This window comes from Zootermopsis nevadensis, unplaced genomic scaffold (assembly GCF_977971745.1).
Source record: "Zootermopsis nevadensis isolate Lab colony 2312 unplaced genomic scaffold, Znev_1.0 Znev_ptg000028l, whole genome shotgun sequence".
In the NCBI taxonomy this organism is placed as follows: domain Eukaryota; kingdom Metazoa; phylum Arthropoda; class Insecta; order Blattodea; family Termopsidae; genus Zootermopsis; species Zootermopsis nevadensis.
The window spans coordinates 16,591,293-16,607,150 of record NW_028259160.1 but is presented as its reverse complement, the minus strand read 5'-3'; the positions used below and the strand labels follow the sequence as shown (position 1 = coordinate 16,607,150).

At 36.9% G+C, this 15,858-nt stretch overlaps 4 protein-coding genes and 1 non-coding gene across 8 annotated transcripts; 3 read left to right on the top strand and 2 right to left on the bottom strand.

Moving 5' to 3' along the window:
- Positions 1 to 145: 145 nt before the first annotated feature.
- On the bottom strand, positions 146 to 4,065 carry Snx3 (sorting nexin 3). The gene is made up of 4 exons (XM_022057712.2): positions 3,901 to 4,065; positions 3,417 to 3,512; positions 2,986 to 3,110; positions 146 to 2,529 (listed from the first exon to the last, which is right to left on the bottom strand). The coding sequence occupies exons 1-4, from the start codon at positions 4,063 to 4,065 to the stop codon at positions 2,424 to 2,426; spliced, it is 492 nt and encodes a 163-aa protein (XP_021913404.1). The 3' UTR covers positions 146 to 2,423.
- Positions 4,066 to 4,114: 49 nt separating this feature from the next.
- On the top strand, positions 4,115 to 11,166 carry S2P (membrane-bound transcription factor site-2 protease). 4 transcript variants are annotated; one of them, XM_022057685.2, is made up of 7 exons: positions 4,115 to 4,199; positions 4,980 to 5,122; positions 5,493 to 5,771; positions 6,186 to 6,289; positions 6,560 to 6,806; positions 8,229 to 8,409; positions 8,698 to 11,166. In XM_022057685.2, exons 2-7 carry the CDS (start codon positions 5,039 to 5,041, stop codon positions 9,288 to 9,290), a joined length of 1,488 nt encoding a protein of 495 aa, XP_021913377.1. In that variant the 5' UTR covers positions 4,115 to 4,199; positions 4,980 to 5,038; the 3' UTR covers positions 9,291 to 11,166. The 4 variants fall into 4 exon arrangements, with proteins under 4 accessions (XP_021913377.1, XP_021913374.1, XP_021913375.1 ...); XM_022057682.1 differs by having other exon boundaries at positions 4,117 to 4,251; XM_022057683.2 differs by lacking the exon at positions 4,115 to 4,199 and adding an exon at positions 4,265 to 4,630.
- Positions 10,551 to 12,201, bottom strand: LOC110826755 (LYR motif-containing protein 2). Its single transcript, XM_022057713.2, has 3 exons — positions 11,847 to 12,201; positions 11,392 to 11,532; positions 10,551 to 10,717 (listed from the first exon to the last, which is right to left on the bottom strand). The coding sequence occupies exons 1-3, from the start codon at positions 11,886 to 11,888 to the stop codon at positions 10,640 to 10,642; spliced, it is 261 nt and encodes an 86-aa protein (XP_021913405.1). The 5' UTR covers positions 11,889 to 12,201; the 3' UTR covers positions 10,551 to 10,639.
- A 378-nt stretch (positions 12,202 to 12,579) lies between these two features.
- RpL13A (ribosomal protein L13A) lies at positions 12,580 to 15,506 on the top strand. Its single transcript, XM_022057710.2, has 6 exons — positions 12,580 to 12,736; positions 13,172 to 13,302; positions 13,899 to 14,008; positions 14,202 to 14,347; positions 14,830 to 14,952; positions 15,359 to 15,506. Exons 1-6 carry the CDS (start codon positions 12,716 to 12,718, stop codon positions 15,440 to 15,442), a joined length of 615 nt encoding a protein of 204 aa, XP_021913402.1. The 5' UTR covers positions 12,580 to 12,715; the 3' UTR covers positions 15,443 to 15,506.
- Positions 13,754 to 13,822, top strand: LOC147872363 (small nucleolar RNA SNORD36). Its single transcript, XR_015537590.1, has one exon. It is a non-coding gene; the product is annotated as a small nucleolar RNA SNORD36 (small nucleolar RNA).
- Positions 15,507 to 15,858: the final 352 nt, after the last annotated feature.

The following is a 15,858-nucleotide window of genomic DNA, read 5'->3' as shown; positions in this document are numbered from 1 at the left end:
GTTAAAATATCACCTGGTAACTCTGATTATGTTCACATATGTTCCCTTTATCTTATGATAAAATAATATTCTTGAAGTCTTGGTTCATGGTTAACAGAACTTATGCTCTGAAGTTTCTTTCTACTTTACAAACAAGAAACTGCACTTTTAAATATATTCCAAATATTTATTTTCATATATTTCACAGTACAACTTCCTTCTCATTTAAACCTAAGAGGATTTTTTCAAGCCGTACTCATGTAAGAATAAACATGTGTATACATCCCAAAACGTATTCTAATACAATATGCCAAATTCTGGACAAAACTGTATTGTTCACACATAACCTAATTATAAATATGTCTAGTCGCTCAAACTGCATGCACTATAAGAATGAGAAATAGTTTAAATTGAACATTTACATAAAAAAATACAGATAGCACAAACATAAAAATTTCAAAGTATTTTAACTTCACTTCTGGAAATGTTTGTTCAGCCTAAACTGATCTTTCTTTCTTTTAATATCGGTCAAAAATGAGCCTCAGGATTCGGTTTAATTACATAAACTGCTGCATCTGCAAATTGGTACCAAGGCAAGCAGTTTCATGTGTCTTATTTTTCATAGGAAATTACAAAAGGTGGAGAAATTTAATCCCATCATGTCACTAGCTATTCAAAAGAAAAAAAATGTACTTGCAAACATTAACAATATTTGTATGCAAACAAAATTACCGAGAACTTTACCTAAAACTGAAATAACATCAAAGTGCCTCATAATTAAAAATTCACATTGTCATCAATATATACACATCGTATTTGAGAAAAAATGGCATCTACAGCTACTATATATATATATATATAAAATAATATTAACTTTTCTTTGAGAATATTGAAGTAATAGCAGTGACAATGCAAAATATTCAGTTTGACTTCTATGAAGCTAACACTCATAGATATGCTAGTATTTTTCCATATAATTAAAGGAAAAACAATACTGTGCCACTTCCCACATCTGGATTAAAAATTGTTGTCTCTGCAAAGAGAGAATTTAACAATGATCTTGAAATTGCTTTGTAGTAACCATCATAATTATTTTATCGTTAATTTGTTTGAAACAAACCTTTTCATGATAAATATTAAACTTTAATTAAAGTGTGATTTGAATTTTGAATCATTGTAAGTTTATTTTCAGTATTTTCCATTTGGGTAAGTGTAAATATGGCCTTTCATTTGTCTCTTTTATGAATGCAAATATCTAAATATAGGTATTTCAAAAATGTTTAATTTTGTAGTAAAATAGCTCATGCTATGACCATCTCCCCAAATTCCATGCAGAAGATGCACTGAAGATGTGCCAATATTTATTGTATTAAATAATGCATCAGACAGGAACTAAATAAATACATGAAGAACAGTAAATTACTGTTTGCCGATTGCAGCTTCAGTCTTGATACTCAAATAAGGAAAATGTTTGTGGCATAATAGTCATTAGGTTAAGTGGTTTGTATGGAAGTTTCTTCATAATATTTTTCATTCTTCTTGGAAACATATGACGCAGTAATTTTAATTCATAATTCAAATTTACATGTCATAAAACAGGAATATGTAAGTCAAATTGTATGTTGACATGATGTTATGCTATAGAGGGCGTGTAGTACGATACTGATGGACCCTTTTTTTTTGTTAAATTCCCTTGAAATGCACATCCAGATGTGGGGAAGACCTAACTTAATTTTGTGAGTATTTTAGTGTCCAGAGCTGCTTTGTGAAAAAACCATTATTGTCCACATTCAAATATTATTTGAGGACCCTAAATATAGGGGCCTATTTTTTTAATAAGACGAGTTTTACAAGATGCTATGTCCTCTTTAAATTAAAAATAAACATTTCTACTTGCAGAAATTAATCTGAAACACAAAATTTGAAAAAGATATTGTATTTATTACTTTATGAGTAAGGCACAATCACAAACAAAATACGCAAATTGATGAGCTGTCAAATTCCTGAAACTTGACCACATTGTTATCAAAGGATGAAAGTAACCTCAGCAGAAGTTAAATTTCACATTAATAAATGTGCAGGTGAAATGGAGAGCAAAAGTCTCATCTGATTAAAAGAATAAGCCCATTATGAGGAATTTTTGCTATTGAACCACCTGGCATGACATTTAACTGAACAGTAAAGTCAGCTCACTACAGTACCAGCAATCTGGGTCTAAACATTTGTTCATAACACAAAGTGAACATTTATTTTGTCAAATCACAATTTAGATCAAACATTTTATGCAGACCTACTTCAATTTTTGTTTGAAGTATACAACATAAATATATTACAAGACAAAATAACAGTATGGTAGATTAAATTAACATCATTCAGCTCTCGGCAATGAAGATAACTTCGTGCTGAAGTTTGGCCAATATTTCACCAACAGCACAAAGACGTCATTACGCATTTCTGATCTTTCCTGGGACGTAGTTCTTGTCAATAACTGGCTCCTGAAGAAACATGTGTAGACAACGTTCATTCTGGGCAAGCGGGTGACCAGCAATCCTAGAATAATTAATTAATAATAATAAATTATACTTTTCAGTAAGCCGTAGGTAACGTGTATCTACTAAACACAACAGGTAACCTCTCCCTGTGCCTAAGCACAAAGGCTCATGGTGGGAGTGGAGGTAAAGATCCACATATTCATAACCTCAGCCATTAGATGGAGGGGAATGATCAGCTTCATATTCTGCCACTTTTATCCCTGAGAAAGAGGCCTCCCAGTACCCATTATATCTGGAGACTGCTGGGCTCCAGAGCTGGAATAGACAGTGGTGGCCAATCGAGATGTTTGCTCCTGCCGTGAATTAAACACTGGCCATCCAGCCCGTAGCGAGTACTGACTTAGCAATAATGGGTCAATATACAGCTACTAAAAACATTTCTGGGGGAAGCTATTGCTCAAATAATGAAATACTTTAATCAAGTTTCAGTGGTGTAACTATTGCTTGGACATACTTATTCACAAAAACTTCCAGTCCCTTTCTTCGGTCTTCAATGAAGTCTTCTTCAAATATTCCATCGTCTCCTCTGAATGGCATCTGACGTTTCCATGCTTTGCCTGGTAAGGAGGGGACCACTATCTGCAACAAGCATTTAATTCAGTTTTAGAATAATGGCTTCAGTTGGATGATGAAATCAAAGCCAGGATCATACAGACTTCATGCAGTTATGATAAATGAAAATGTTGCCATTCTTGGTAATTCTGTATGCATATACAAGCTGGATATGGTAAAATCATCTCAGTATACGATGATTGTGTTCACAATGCATAAATACACTTTCAATTCTCATTGCATTTGTGTAACATACATTACCATGTTTCTGAGGCTCTAGGATTTTGGCACATGCAAGATACATACAACTTTCCACATTCCATCATACTTTACCTTACTATCTCGTTCTAATTCATTTCGTAGCCATTCAAAATCGCTATATCTTCGGCGAACACTCGATTCTTTCACTTTGAAAACAGGAAGGTTTGTCTGAAATGAATTAGCAACATTATTTATAACAAACAAATATCTTCATCCATATGCATTTTGGTTAATCTGAATAAGATACGAATGCCCAATACACTAGCATTCAAAATGTATTAAATATACAGGGATTTCCTACCGTGTACTTAAGATATATTTGATAATTAGGCAAATATTTCAGAAATGTATACAGAGCATGTTAAAACTAATGTTAGGTGTAACAGTTGCGTAATGAACAGCAGTGGCAGGCACAAACATCATATATGTATTTGTAAATGCAATATTGGTTGTTTGCCCATTATAAACGTATAAAAGAACCAATATTCTTCATTATTTCCTGGCTGCACCAGCCGCCTCCAAAAGTGACAGTAACAAGTCAAATGATGGTGCTTACTCTCATTCTAACTTCGTAGTCAGTGTATCTCTTCTTTCCAACACCATGAGTTATTGGATTTATTACATCAATCTCAAGAAAATTTGCTGGCGCTGCATAGGCATCATCCAGAGTTTGTTTTTTAACATTTAGTCGTCGCGTCGCATCAACTGTCGTATCCGCCATGCTGCAAAACACCTACTTCTGATTTCGATATTTTCCGTAAGATGTCAACCTCTAAACTAATCGCAAACGTAAAGACTTATCAACGAGATTGTATAACTTCGATGATATGGTCATGTGACTATTAGAACTGATTGGTAGTTATCTATGGATTGAAACGAATTCTTCAAATGTGTAATTAGATTTAAGGTGTGCTTTGATTGCTTTACGTCATCACTGCTAAATTGATTGACCATTAAACAAATAAAAGCACAAACGCAACTTAGTTATTAATTTGTTGGCCGGTAGTCGCTTTAGGGGGGTAGGGGGTGAGATGCTAATACATGTGTATCTGTGGGGTGGTATAATACAAGACGAAAACCACTTGAACGTGGAACATTAACCGGTGACAGGTGTCTGTCCGTGGTCTGCAGGGAGGTTACCATGGTTGCACGGCGTCACAACCATAGAGACCATCGTCGATATCTTCTACGTCGTGATAACCACATCTCGGAATGGTATCATTTCTCAGTAGCAGTTGGTGGTTGTTTCCAGATTCATAAGCGAAAGAAAATGGACCACTAAAGAGGTGATCTGTTGTCATAGAGTAGTATAGTATGCCGTTAATTGCGAGAAGAAAGACGTTCTAGGTGGTTGGTTGTCACAGTGCACATTCTGTGTGTGTGGGTAATCCGTGTCAGCATTGGTGAGGTTAGGATCTATTCATTTGTCCCTTGGGCAGAACATTATACCCATAAATAAAACCAAAATTGGGTAACTGGTTTGGCTGATTGGAATCCTTATGTTTCGCCATGAAACTGTGCTGAAAACCCAGATTCAATTAGAGCTATGAATTGTGATTATTGTAAATTATGGAAGGGGTAGGGATGTGATTCATGCTTCTCCTACCTTAACAACCTAATGGGTTTTTGTTCTAGTGCATCAGATGGACAGGAAAGGACCAAGAGGGGATGGACTTCTACAGATGAAGCTGTGAATGTCAGTAATGGATTCATTCATCTTCTTCATTGTTGTTGCTTTGATACATTGTGCACTGTTCTTCTTTGACACTTTGTTCAAGGTAATGTAGTGGTGCATTTTGCTTCATTATTTTTCCAAATACATTTTGAGGGATAGAGCTGGGTAGTTTAGTATAGTGACCGACTATGGGCAGGACGATCGGGCTTCTATCCCTGACGGGCAGAGGATTTTTTTGTTCTAGCTCCATGTGATAGTATGAAATAAGTGTGTTACAAATACCCTTTTAAAGTCCCTTTGAACTAAGGAAAATGTTGAAATTCAGAAAGCACTTTTAAGTATTATTTTTAGGCCTCTGTAATGTTTTATGACTTGAATTGTAATAATGTTTATTAGTACAAAAGTCTGATGTGTCTTGCACTTGGCTACTTTGTTTCTTAACCCATACACAAATTATGAATATTCTGTTTCAGAGTTGCTCCCACTATCCATATTTATATTTCCTAGAAAACACAGGCCTCCAAGTTGAGGCGTTCAGATTACGATGGTTCACAACAGCTTTCAACAGATCTCTCCAAAAATGTGGATCATGGAGACCGAAACTTTTGGACTTATGGTTTACTCTTGGAACAAGATGTTCCTTGGCATTGCTGCCAGTAGCAGTGTACATCGTTGTCAAGACTGCATTGAATGCGTGGCAGAAAAGCACTGGGACTGGCGATGAAAATCCATCACTCGTATTGGAACCTATGGTTAGTGAAGATACATTTCTGTTAACATAATTATTAGGCAGAATTTGAGGTTTTCACGGCAGTGAGTCCGGAGATGGCTGTCTTCTGTGTTGTAGTGCCATGTGGTCTGGTAGAAGTTTAACAACGCTTCAGAGATCCTTGCTGCCTTCATCATCAGGTCAATAAGTGATCCATGTATAATTATAGGCAGTACATGTTTTATAAAAGAAACTGTATCACAAGAAAGAATTCCTTCATGACTAGTATAAGGTTACTTACCTTCCAAAATTTTGGCTCTTCATCTTACCATTGGTTTCTCAGGTAAACATCTTTATTTTTTATGCTGTATGATTCTGAGAGATATATGCGTAGCATGAAAGGGGTTGATACTCTTCTACTAGAGAAATATTAATGTGTGGTATTTCTTCACTTCAGGTCCCAGGAGTTAATTTACCAATAAGTGACATTGGTTATTATGTCGCAACACTCGTCATCTGCAGTGTTGTACATGAACTCGGACATGCCATCGCTGCAGTAAGGTATGATTTTTGTTCTTGGTATCTACGTACACAGCATGAAGGGTATAGATTAAGGATGTTCGAGACAGTAATGCTGAAGAAAGTATTTGGATCTAAGAGAGAGGAAGTGATGTCATCTTTCCAGATCCTGATTCATTAATCATACAGTGTTATATATTATGAGCTGCTGACTGCATTGCTAAATAAAATACAGGTAGCACAAGACTCGTGTAATTCTTCATCAGATTGTAAACTTCTTCAAGTATGATGACCAGCAATATATTATTTCAGGGAAGATGTTCACGTTGATGGCATTGGGCTCATAGTTGTGTTCATTATACCTGTCATGTACGTGCACCTCAACACACAGCAGTATGATTCGCTCCCTCCGAAGAGGCAGCTTCGTGTCACATGTGCTGGTGTTTGGCACAATGTTGTTCTCACTGCTGCCGCCGTATTGTTGCTGATTCTACTTCCAGTCTTTCTGTATCCATTCTATGACACTGGGACTGGCGTTATTGTCCAGAACATTCAACAGGTACAAGCAAAAAGGAAGATTATGTGTAAAAATTACTAGTCTGTGTGACAGATTTTAGGGGTCCAAAGGATTACATCGGGGTCCACAGTGGCCGTGCGGTCTGAGGCGCAGGCCATGTGCCGCTTGGTCGCTGGGACTGTGGGTTCGAATCCCACTCAAGCCATGGATGTTTGTCCGGGTTTTTCTGTGTTGTGCCGTCCTGTGCACAGGTAGAGGCCTTGCGACGGGCCGATCCCTCGTCCAAGGAGTCCTACCGAATATCTATAGATGAAGCCAACGGAAAGTTGGGACCCGCAGTGCTCAGGCGCTTGAAGAATGGGACGTTCCCAATATCGATTACATCTGGTGCCTTCAAACACTGCTAATAACTAACAGGAGATACGTATATAGCATGTCCATTAATTATTAGGTATAATATTTTTAAGGTTAAGTTAAAATTAAGTTAATTAGTTACTAATGATTAATATTCTAGGAATAATAATTCTGCTACTATTAGTCTGTGCATCAGTTTTGCAGTACACAGTAAATAAAAACACAGTCATGTGTTTGATGCACAATAGTCCTGTAGTACTGTAATACATGTTCAGTTTTGCAACTCTGCTTCCACTGTGTAAATTTTCCTCCTTCTTATCAGTGATGAGTGGCAGACGTAAGATAGCAAACAGCACACAGTTAATATCACAGATAACCCAAGGTTACCAATTCTGTTTTGTATTTGGAATGTACCAGACTTGGCTTTCAGCCCAGATTGCAGCTTTCACGACTTGTATTTTATGGGTTTCTTTCACTGCAGGAATATTCTGTAATTGTACCTCAGAATGACCCATCATTATTTCCTTCAATATCATTTCTAAACTACTTCCAGTATTCGTGGAGGAATAGCTCCATGCAATCCTAATCTTTTTGCTGGTGAGATGAGTTGTCACTTGAGCTACTTTTCTATGAAGGTAATAGTCCTTGTTAAAAAGTAAACAGTGAAATAGGTGTTACTGTCGTGGATATGTCTCCTTGATCCCTGCATGCTTTTGTGGCTTTGTGTGTACTGTCCACAGACCAGGAGAAAAGCCCTGCGGGGGGAAGTCGTTTCTAGAGCGGTGCAGGGGGAATGTTTACTATCAAGTGGACTAGAGGGCTGCTATTGGTGGGAAGTGAAAGCCAGTTGTCTGTTGTTCGTTCAGTGGTTGTGGAACGAATGCTTTTAAGATGGGTAGTCGCTCACCGCGAAATCTTGCACATGCGCATATATCGAATTCCTAGCAGGGCTTTTCTCCTGGTCTGTGGACTGTATGTATAGGGGAATATAAGTTGCAAGTCTGTCACTGCACGGGTAGCCATTGAGTTCTTACAGTCATCATTTACATGACATCTTGTTTAGGGAGGTCACCCCACTGTCCATGTCATAACCTGCCTTCTTTGTTCAAGGATTCGCCCGTAATGGGTCCATCAGGACTGCAAACAGGAGACAAGGTTTTGGCTCTGAATCAGTGCCAAGTTAAAGATTCTGACGCGTGGTATCATTGCATTGTGTCTGCAGTAAAACATGCAAGTCCTGGCTACTGCGTCTCTTCTGAGCTGGTTAAGGAGCACGATGAATCTGTGGCAGGTAACGACACTGCATATCCTGTGTTACAGTGCATGCTTATTAGAAATTAATTATATGTCTGTAAAGATTTATTTTCAACAAATTAGGAGTAGTGGCGTAATTATATTTGTATTTGTATTAGTGTTAACTAACTTGGCATTTTGTTCACAGAGTACGTCTGCTCTGTGATTGAGATGTGGTTTGTTTTATTTAGAGGTAGTAATCTCGCTTTGTAAATATTGTGTAGATGAGCTTCTTACTTAAATCTTCAGTTGAAAGAGTAAAGTGATACCATTGCCACTCTTACAGCAAAAGAGCTGCCAGGTGGCGCAATAGAATGCTGCGGTGCGAATAGTCCGGATCATCTCTGTTTCGAGTATCTGGACACGGAAGAAAAGATGCCAGAACTACCGCAGCACACTTGTCTACCTGGTCGTATCGTGATGGAGACTACAGATGAGATGTGTGTAGCAGCTAACGATTGTAGCGTAGGCTTGCATTGCCTGAAACCTTCCTTGGATAATCACACGAGACTCGTACGAATAAAGCGCGCTAATGGCAAATTGGTGATTTTTCTAGGTCATCCGAGTGAAGTTTATCACACGGTGCAGGTTAGTGATTTTGTGCCATTATACCCTTTTATTCCGTCAGCAGTTCCCGATGTAATTGCGCAAATGTGCAGATACCTGGCAGTGTTCTCGGCTGGTCTTGCAATCATAAACATAATTCCATGCTTCTATTTTGACGGTCACTATATCATTCAAGCAGTTTCCAACATTCTTCTTGCAGGTAAATTTAAACATAAGAGTGTGCGGACTGCAATAGCTCTCTGCATTACTATTTGTGGTACTGTGTTTGTGTTTGGAAATCTCTTATCCATTATATTGTCTGCAGTTTTCTAAATTTATTTATATCTGTAATGAAAGCTGTATTATGTCATGACTACATATAAATCTGCTGTGCTATGAGAAGGTACTTACCAACCCATGCGAGGGCAATTATTGGAGGCCACAAAAAGCACTGAATCATGAAGTGATGTTATAGAATTGAGTATGAAAATAAAACCAGTCAAGTACAGCCTGCTGCATTTCGATGCCAATTTGAAGCCGGCATCTTTTGAATGCCTTCTTCAGAGATTTGACATACATTCTTCTGGATTTATTTCTCATAGTCTTCTGATGAAACTTATTGTACGCAATGTGGTTGCATGTGACCACCTTGAATTGGTTTATTTAGATGTCGGAGTAAATGAAAATCACACAAACAGGGGCCTCTGGAAACCTAAACCTTACCAGAATATATTTTGGCCTTGAATTTGTTCTCGTGGGAACCAGAAAATTTTATTAATGCTCCATTTCTTTAGCTCTGATTCATAGATGTGATTCCACATTTCATGTCCAGCCACAAGATCACTGGATTTATACTGATTTATCTTCATTTATCACCCTTGCGTTCAAACTGTGTCACAGCTGTATTATATTTGTCATCATGTTGAATTGTAATTTTCGTAATCAGGTGTGAAGTTTGTATTTGATTTTGTGTATTTAAGTAATAATTAGATGCACTGATATTAATGATTCTTGGCCAGCAGTTTTCTCATGAATAATACAGTTATCAGATGTAAAAGTTGTCAAAGTCTTTTTCTGGTCTCAGGATTTCTCCCTCTCCCCTGCATAGCCAAATAAATTTGGCACACCGTAATTCTTGAACACAGTTACTGTAGAGTTCTTAACACCGTTAGAAATGACAGATATCTTTATAAATTGTCATGCAGTGAGGGGTATAGTGTGGCCCTGGTCCATTTGATCCAGATAATGTTTATCCCAGTTCAGTGCTCAAATCCATAATACCCCATAAAAATAAAGTGAGGCCTATAATTCATGTTATAATGTAAAAGGAGGATGCGGTAAGCATGGCATAAGAACTGCAATCAAAATTCTACACATAAAACTTCAAGGGACTCGGGAGACCTAGTGTGGATGGTAGGATAATATTGAAATTGATTTTAAAATAGGGTGAAAGGATGTGGATTGGATTCATTTGGGTTAGGCTGAACATGGTAATGAACTTCCAGGTTCTATAAAATTCAGGATGTTTCTTGACAAACTGTGTGAGAAAGAGTTTCTCAAGATGAATTCTCTTCCATGGAGTTCGTTACACCATTTTATATTACACACAATTAAGTTTAATGAATATTATAGATACAGCTGTGTAAATATATGTACAAAGAAACTGGAATATCTTCTTTATATCATCTGCTGAAAGCCACATTCTGCCGTAACTGTTTGAGTTGACGTTCCCCGTGATAAATTAGCATCTTTATTGTATACTGAAAGAGGAAGAAAGTGACAGATCTGATTACGTGTACATAAAAAAAGTATAACTTGAAAAATCATCCAACTCTCGGTACAGTAGCACTTCATTCTTTTAATTTTGCCATTATTTTCCACAATATTGCAGTATACAAGTTCACAAAGATATTGAAAAATATTTCTTTTTCCCTCCCCATGTTTGGCTTTGTCACACAAAACTGATCAATGAGACTTATATGATAGATCGTATTTAGCTTTTATCATACAAATATATGTAACTGAAGCCCCCAGCTATGGGGCTGCCATCTGGTATTTTTATTTCATTTAGCAGTATGCTACTGTGATGCACAGCCAGGTGGATTGTGTATAAATCTGTTAGTCGATAAAGATTAAATGTGAGGCCAAGCAACAAAGTTTGACCTTAAAAACTATTCCTGTTTCATGAATTAAAAAATTTGAAAGTCCAGCTTTTTGTTTTGCTTAATGGCTTATTCTGTCAAGCAATATACACAACATTGATCTCACCTTGTTGGTATGTTTGCATACTGCCAACATGATCTGCCATGATCACCATGTTGAAATACACTTATGTTGTTATATGTCTCACATAGTTATTACTTCTGTGAGGAATTGAGGTTAATTGAATGAGTTATGTGAGGAGTCTTCTAATGTAAAAATTGTATGTCCTTACCTCATCTGTGTGATGTTTATTGTTTTTAAAATCTGAATGTATCCACTCTAGTAATTCTTTCTTACTTTCTTCATTAGGAACTTCGCGTATGGCTTGTAAGAAACTACGATATAGTTTCAGAACTTGCTGACGAACCATAAACTAGAATGAAAAATGAACACCATCCCTTATTCCAGACTGTGGAATTGATTGGATGATGTGACATAATCTATTTGTTACACTATGTACTTTGCACATAACATTAACCCACAGGCTTTATAGTGGCTAAAGTTATATTTTATTATATGACAGACAATATTTATGAGGAAGGTGTTAAAATTTGTATAGGTTGAAACTTAATTTACTGCACATTGATTACATTAGTTTACGGACAGTTTAAATTTCATTCATGGAAGTATAACCTATAAAAGTAAACGTCTGTCTAGGAATATGACAAAATCAGGTCTATACAATACCTGTTTCAACGTCATTGTAGCCTGAGGTATTTTAACAGACATTGTTCTATGCCTTTTAACTTTATTCTGGACCTCCTTTTATCATTTCCATTAAAGCCGCCTCCAGTATTAACAAAGAAATGCCGTCATTTTGTACACAGCATAATCACAAAGCTGATTCTGAGTATGTATATGCTAATTTTACGATTGGAAACTTTTAATTATAATAAAGCAGACGTGACATGATACGTAAATATCAACAGTATAATGGGTTAATAGTAATAAAAGGGGCACAGTGGTGACAAATGAACATATTCCACCTTAACGAAATCGATCACTGCCCTTAATAAAAAAGTTGTAAACCAAGGATTTAGGTTTCGGAAATCGTGGATTAGCAACACAGAATTAGGTATCATCAGTTCACAGAGGCCTGCAATTATATTAATACAACCTTAAACCTAATATTCTTTATTGGGAACAGGACTTCTGCATTCAAGAGTTCTAAACCTATTCAATCCATTCACTCCTTGGTTATATTGGTGTTGTCTGTGCTCCTTGCTCTCAGTGAAAGACGTGTTTACGTTTCAGATGGGAATTAACTTCCGTCTCAAGTTACAAGTAATTTATAATCGTGTATTATAAAAGGAAACTTTTTTGGGCCTTTCGATCTGTTCCACAGTGTATGAAATTGTACCCCCGATTCAGAGTATTGGGTCTGGATGAGACTGGCAAAATGTCCTTATTACAGGACGAGTTTCGTTCAACAGAGCATAGAGTATTACCAGAGTGTGGTTGGAATGTTGGCAGCTCTACAGGATATCTAGAAGATTCGTTGTGTTAGCATCCATGTGGGTGCTCATGTAATCCCTTTTCCGGTTGACGAAAGGAAGATGACTGGGTTTGGGAATAAAGTGAGTTTTGGTTTAATTGTTCTAACGTAGTGTTAGGTTTCTTATGTAGAGTATATTCAATAAGACAGTCATATTTTCTAGTAATTACACATTTTGCAGTTGTTACTAAATGTGAAAGTAAGTTCTGTTGATTGATGTAAAGCTTGTTGAGCGATTGAAGGTGCACGTGTATCAGCTATGTTGTCAATATGTATATGTTACGTGTTATATGTAATAGATTAACGAGATTTCTTTGTATTACAATAATACGAATCTCGTTAATCTATGTCCACGTTTATTCCTTTTGATTTATTACATCTTTTCAGATTCACTTTCAGCTTAGGGTATTTCAAAATAATGTGAGGTGTTTATGGAACGTTGTGTAGACACCTAGAAAGTAGTAATCTGTGTGGTGTTCAAGTCTCCAAAATTATTACTTGGTTTTATCTCTTTCAGGCCATCCTTATAGATGGCAGGGGCCATCTTCTTGGTCGTTTGGCATCAATTATTGCCAAAACTGTCCTTCAAGGCACTAGGGTCATTGTTGTTAGGACTGAGCAAATCAACATTTCTGGAAACTTTTTCAGGTAATATTTATCCCAGATAGCTTCCCTTTTTGTGTGTGCTATTTGTTGTGTCTTTTTAATATCGCTGAACCATTTAAATGTGGTTACAGTGGGCTATATTTTTTATTGTGTTTGTGGTACCCTGTCGGTGTAGGCTCTGTGTAACATGTTACAACATACTACTTTTTACATCGGGAAGTTATTGGCTTGACCCAACCTTCAAGCTGGAAGATCACATCTTTTCATTTGACTGAGTGTTTATTCAGTATACTAACAGCTAGTCTTCTCCATCTGCAAATGGAGGATGTGCTATGCCACGATGACAAGGTATCTGATTAGTGTGTTTAGAAATGTTACACAGGGCCTCAGGCTTGGCCATATTTTTTGGAACTCTGATTATGTAGAACATATGTGACTTCAAGTAAAAACGGAATTGAAAGTGTATGCTTTGTGAGGTCCATTGGTCAGACATTTGCGATGATGTTTATGGTAATTTGCGCCTGAATAGTTTGTTCTGTGTTGATATTTATTACTGAGCAAATTTGCGGACATTTATTAAGGTTTCATGTTAATTTCTCTGTTACTCAGCAAAAGTAAATGAATTTGTTTTTTTCCAGGGCTAAGCTGAAATATCTTTCATTTCTGCGCAAGAGGTGCAATGTGAATCCTGCTAGGGGTCCATATCACTTCAGAGCACCAAGCAAAATTCTGTGGAGGACAGTTAGGGGTAGGAAAATTATTCCTTTGCAAAAATAATGATTCTTAGAAATGACATCTGTGATTACATATACATCTTACCTACATTATTTGATATTTATGAAACCAAATATTTTATGAGATTCATGTTATTAATATTATGAGAAGAAAAAAACAAAGAGTCTGTGTTGCCATTGTAATTGTTCCACCATTATGTGATGCAGGCATGCTGCCGCACAAGACTGAACGGGGAAAGGCAGCATTGAAACGTCTGAAGGCATTCGAAGGCTGTCCTCCTCCATATGACAGACGGAAGAGGATGGTAGTCCCAAACGCTATGCGAGTCATGTGCCTGAAGCCAGGCAGAAAGGTTTGTTATCGAATATAGCAAAACCGTATGAATAATGTGTTGAAACTTTAAGTGGCATCGGTGATTACAACAAATCTTACCTACATTATTTGAGGTTTATGAAACTAAATTTTATCTGAGATGCCCAAGAATTTGATGTTATTTTCTATACAACTGGGTAATTTACACTTGTACTTTTCTTTATAAGGAAAGTTGAAGAACGTGGTTGTCTTTTTAACGTCCGTTGGAATCATAATTTTAGTGTGGTAAGTGAATTGCCAGTAGTCTTCTACCATTTCAGTTGCTTACAAATATTTCAGAACATTCAGGATGGACCACGCGTCATTATCAGTGCCTGCTATTTCTAATGTTACATCTTGCCGTGCAGTGTCTTCAGTCTTGGAAGTTTTACCCATAATTGTTATACGCATAAGGAACATAATTAATTGCACGTATGCATATTTGTTAAGTCATTAAAGACTTATAAAATAAGTCTCTTTTAGTACTGCCATTTGGGACGGCTGTCGCACGAGGTGGGATGGAAATACAAGCACGTGGTGCGTACATTGGAGCTGAAGAGGAAGGTGAAGACTATCCTTCGTGTCCGCAAACATAAACAACTGAAGGTGAGGAAGCTTGGACATTATTATCTTTGGGTTTTCTATTACCTCTTTGTCTGCTGAAGTACAAGTGCCCGTGGGGCAGAGGGGGCATAAAGTTTGAATTACATCGGGTGGCTGAATCCCAGTTGTGAACTTCTGTTTACAGCATTTTGAGTAGTAGTTTTTGAAAAATTTATTCTGTATCTAGCTGGTCTTTAACCCAAAACCTTCGGCATGAGTGTCCTTTATCTTGCTCCTTGTCCCCGCACGATTCCACACAGCGTCACAACCCAGAAGTGTTCCACGCGGAAGTTGGGTGGTTCAGGTATGTGGTTATTATAAATGGGAAATGTGCTGCGTTGTGTAGGTGCTGTGTATGATATGTACAGAATTTCTTTTGTTACATTTTGTGTTTCATTTTCTGTTTCAGAAACTTACCCATGAAGCTGGTGAAAGGGTCGCAAAACAAGTTGAACCATACACCAAAGTAATCAAGTCATATGGATATAACTGAAAGTGTAAAACAATTGTGTGTACTGATTTATTTCTTGTGTGAAAGAAACAGAGTTGGAAAGTAACAGTAGTTTTGTTTCTTCTGATTTATTATCTCATGTCCTAATCCATTTTTTCTTACATGCAGAACAAGGTTTGTGTCTGCTTATTTTGGTACTTGCTGTGTTCGTAATTTCTGATTTTTTGTGCGTCATTTGTACATGAGTTACGGGAGATTGTGCTTGTCAATTTATCTTCAAGATCTATCTGAGAAAGTAAATTAAATTTAATGGTATTTAACTTTGAGCACCTGTGCTAAAATTTGTTGGCCTCTGCCATGTGAAAGTTATGAGACAGTTTATTTTCTGAAAGAAGTAAAATGTCTACCATCTTTAATCCTCAGATTTTTCCTCAGCTGTGTCGTTTCCAGCAAATATA

Bases quoted from the DNA above. Each gene is read 5' to 3' on its own strand.
- Snx3 (XM_022057712.2), bottom strand. From the start codon at position 4,065: ATGGCGGATACGACAGTTGATGCGACGCGACGACTAAATGTTAAAAAA. The intron at 3,513-3,900 runs GTAAGCACCATC...AATTCATTTCAG, and splicing joins ACTACGAAGTTAGAATGAGA to ACAAACCTTCCTGTTTTCAA. The intron at 2,530-2,985 runs GTATGTCCAAGC...TAATTATTCTAG, and splicing joins CTGGAAGTTTTTGTGAATAA to GATTGCTGGTCACCCGCTTG.
- S2P (XM_022057685.2), top strand. From the start codon at position 5,039: ATGTCAGTAATGGATTCATTCATCTTCTTCATTGTTGTTGCTTTGATA. The intron at 6,807-8,228 runs GTACAAGCAAAA...TCTTTGTTCAAG, and splicing joins TTGTCCAGAACATTCAACAG to GATTCGCCCGTAATGGGTCC. The intron at 8,410-8,697 runs GTAACGACACTG...CCACTCTTACAG, and splicing joins GCACGATGAATCTGTGGCAG to CAAAAGAGCTGCCAGGTGGC.
- LOC110826755 (XM_022057713.2), bottom strand. From the start codon at position 11,888: ATGTCTGTTAAAATACCTCAGGCTACAATGACGTTGAAACAG. The intron at 11,533-11,846 runs GTATTGTATAGA...TTTTCATTCTAG, and splicing joins CTACAATGACGTTGAAACAG to TTTATGGTTCGTCAGCAAGT. The intron at 10,718-11,391 runs GTAAGGACATAC...TTCCTCTTTCAG, and splicing joins ATAAACATCACACAGATGAG to TATACAATAAAGATGCTAAT.
- RpL13A (XM_022057710.2), top strand. From the start codon at position 12,716: ATGACTGGGTTTGGGAATAAA. The intron at 12,737-13,171 runs GTGAGTTTTGGT...TATCTCTTTCAG, and splicing joins TGACTGGGTTTGGGAATAAA to GCCATCCTTATAGATGGCAG. The intron at 14,348-14,829 runs GTTTGTTATCGA...AGTCTCTTTTAG, and splicing joins GCCTGAAGCCAGGCAGAAAG to TACTGCCATTTGGGACGGCT.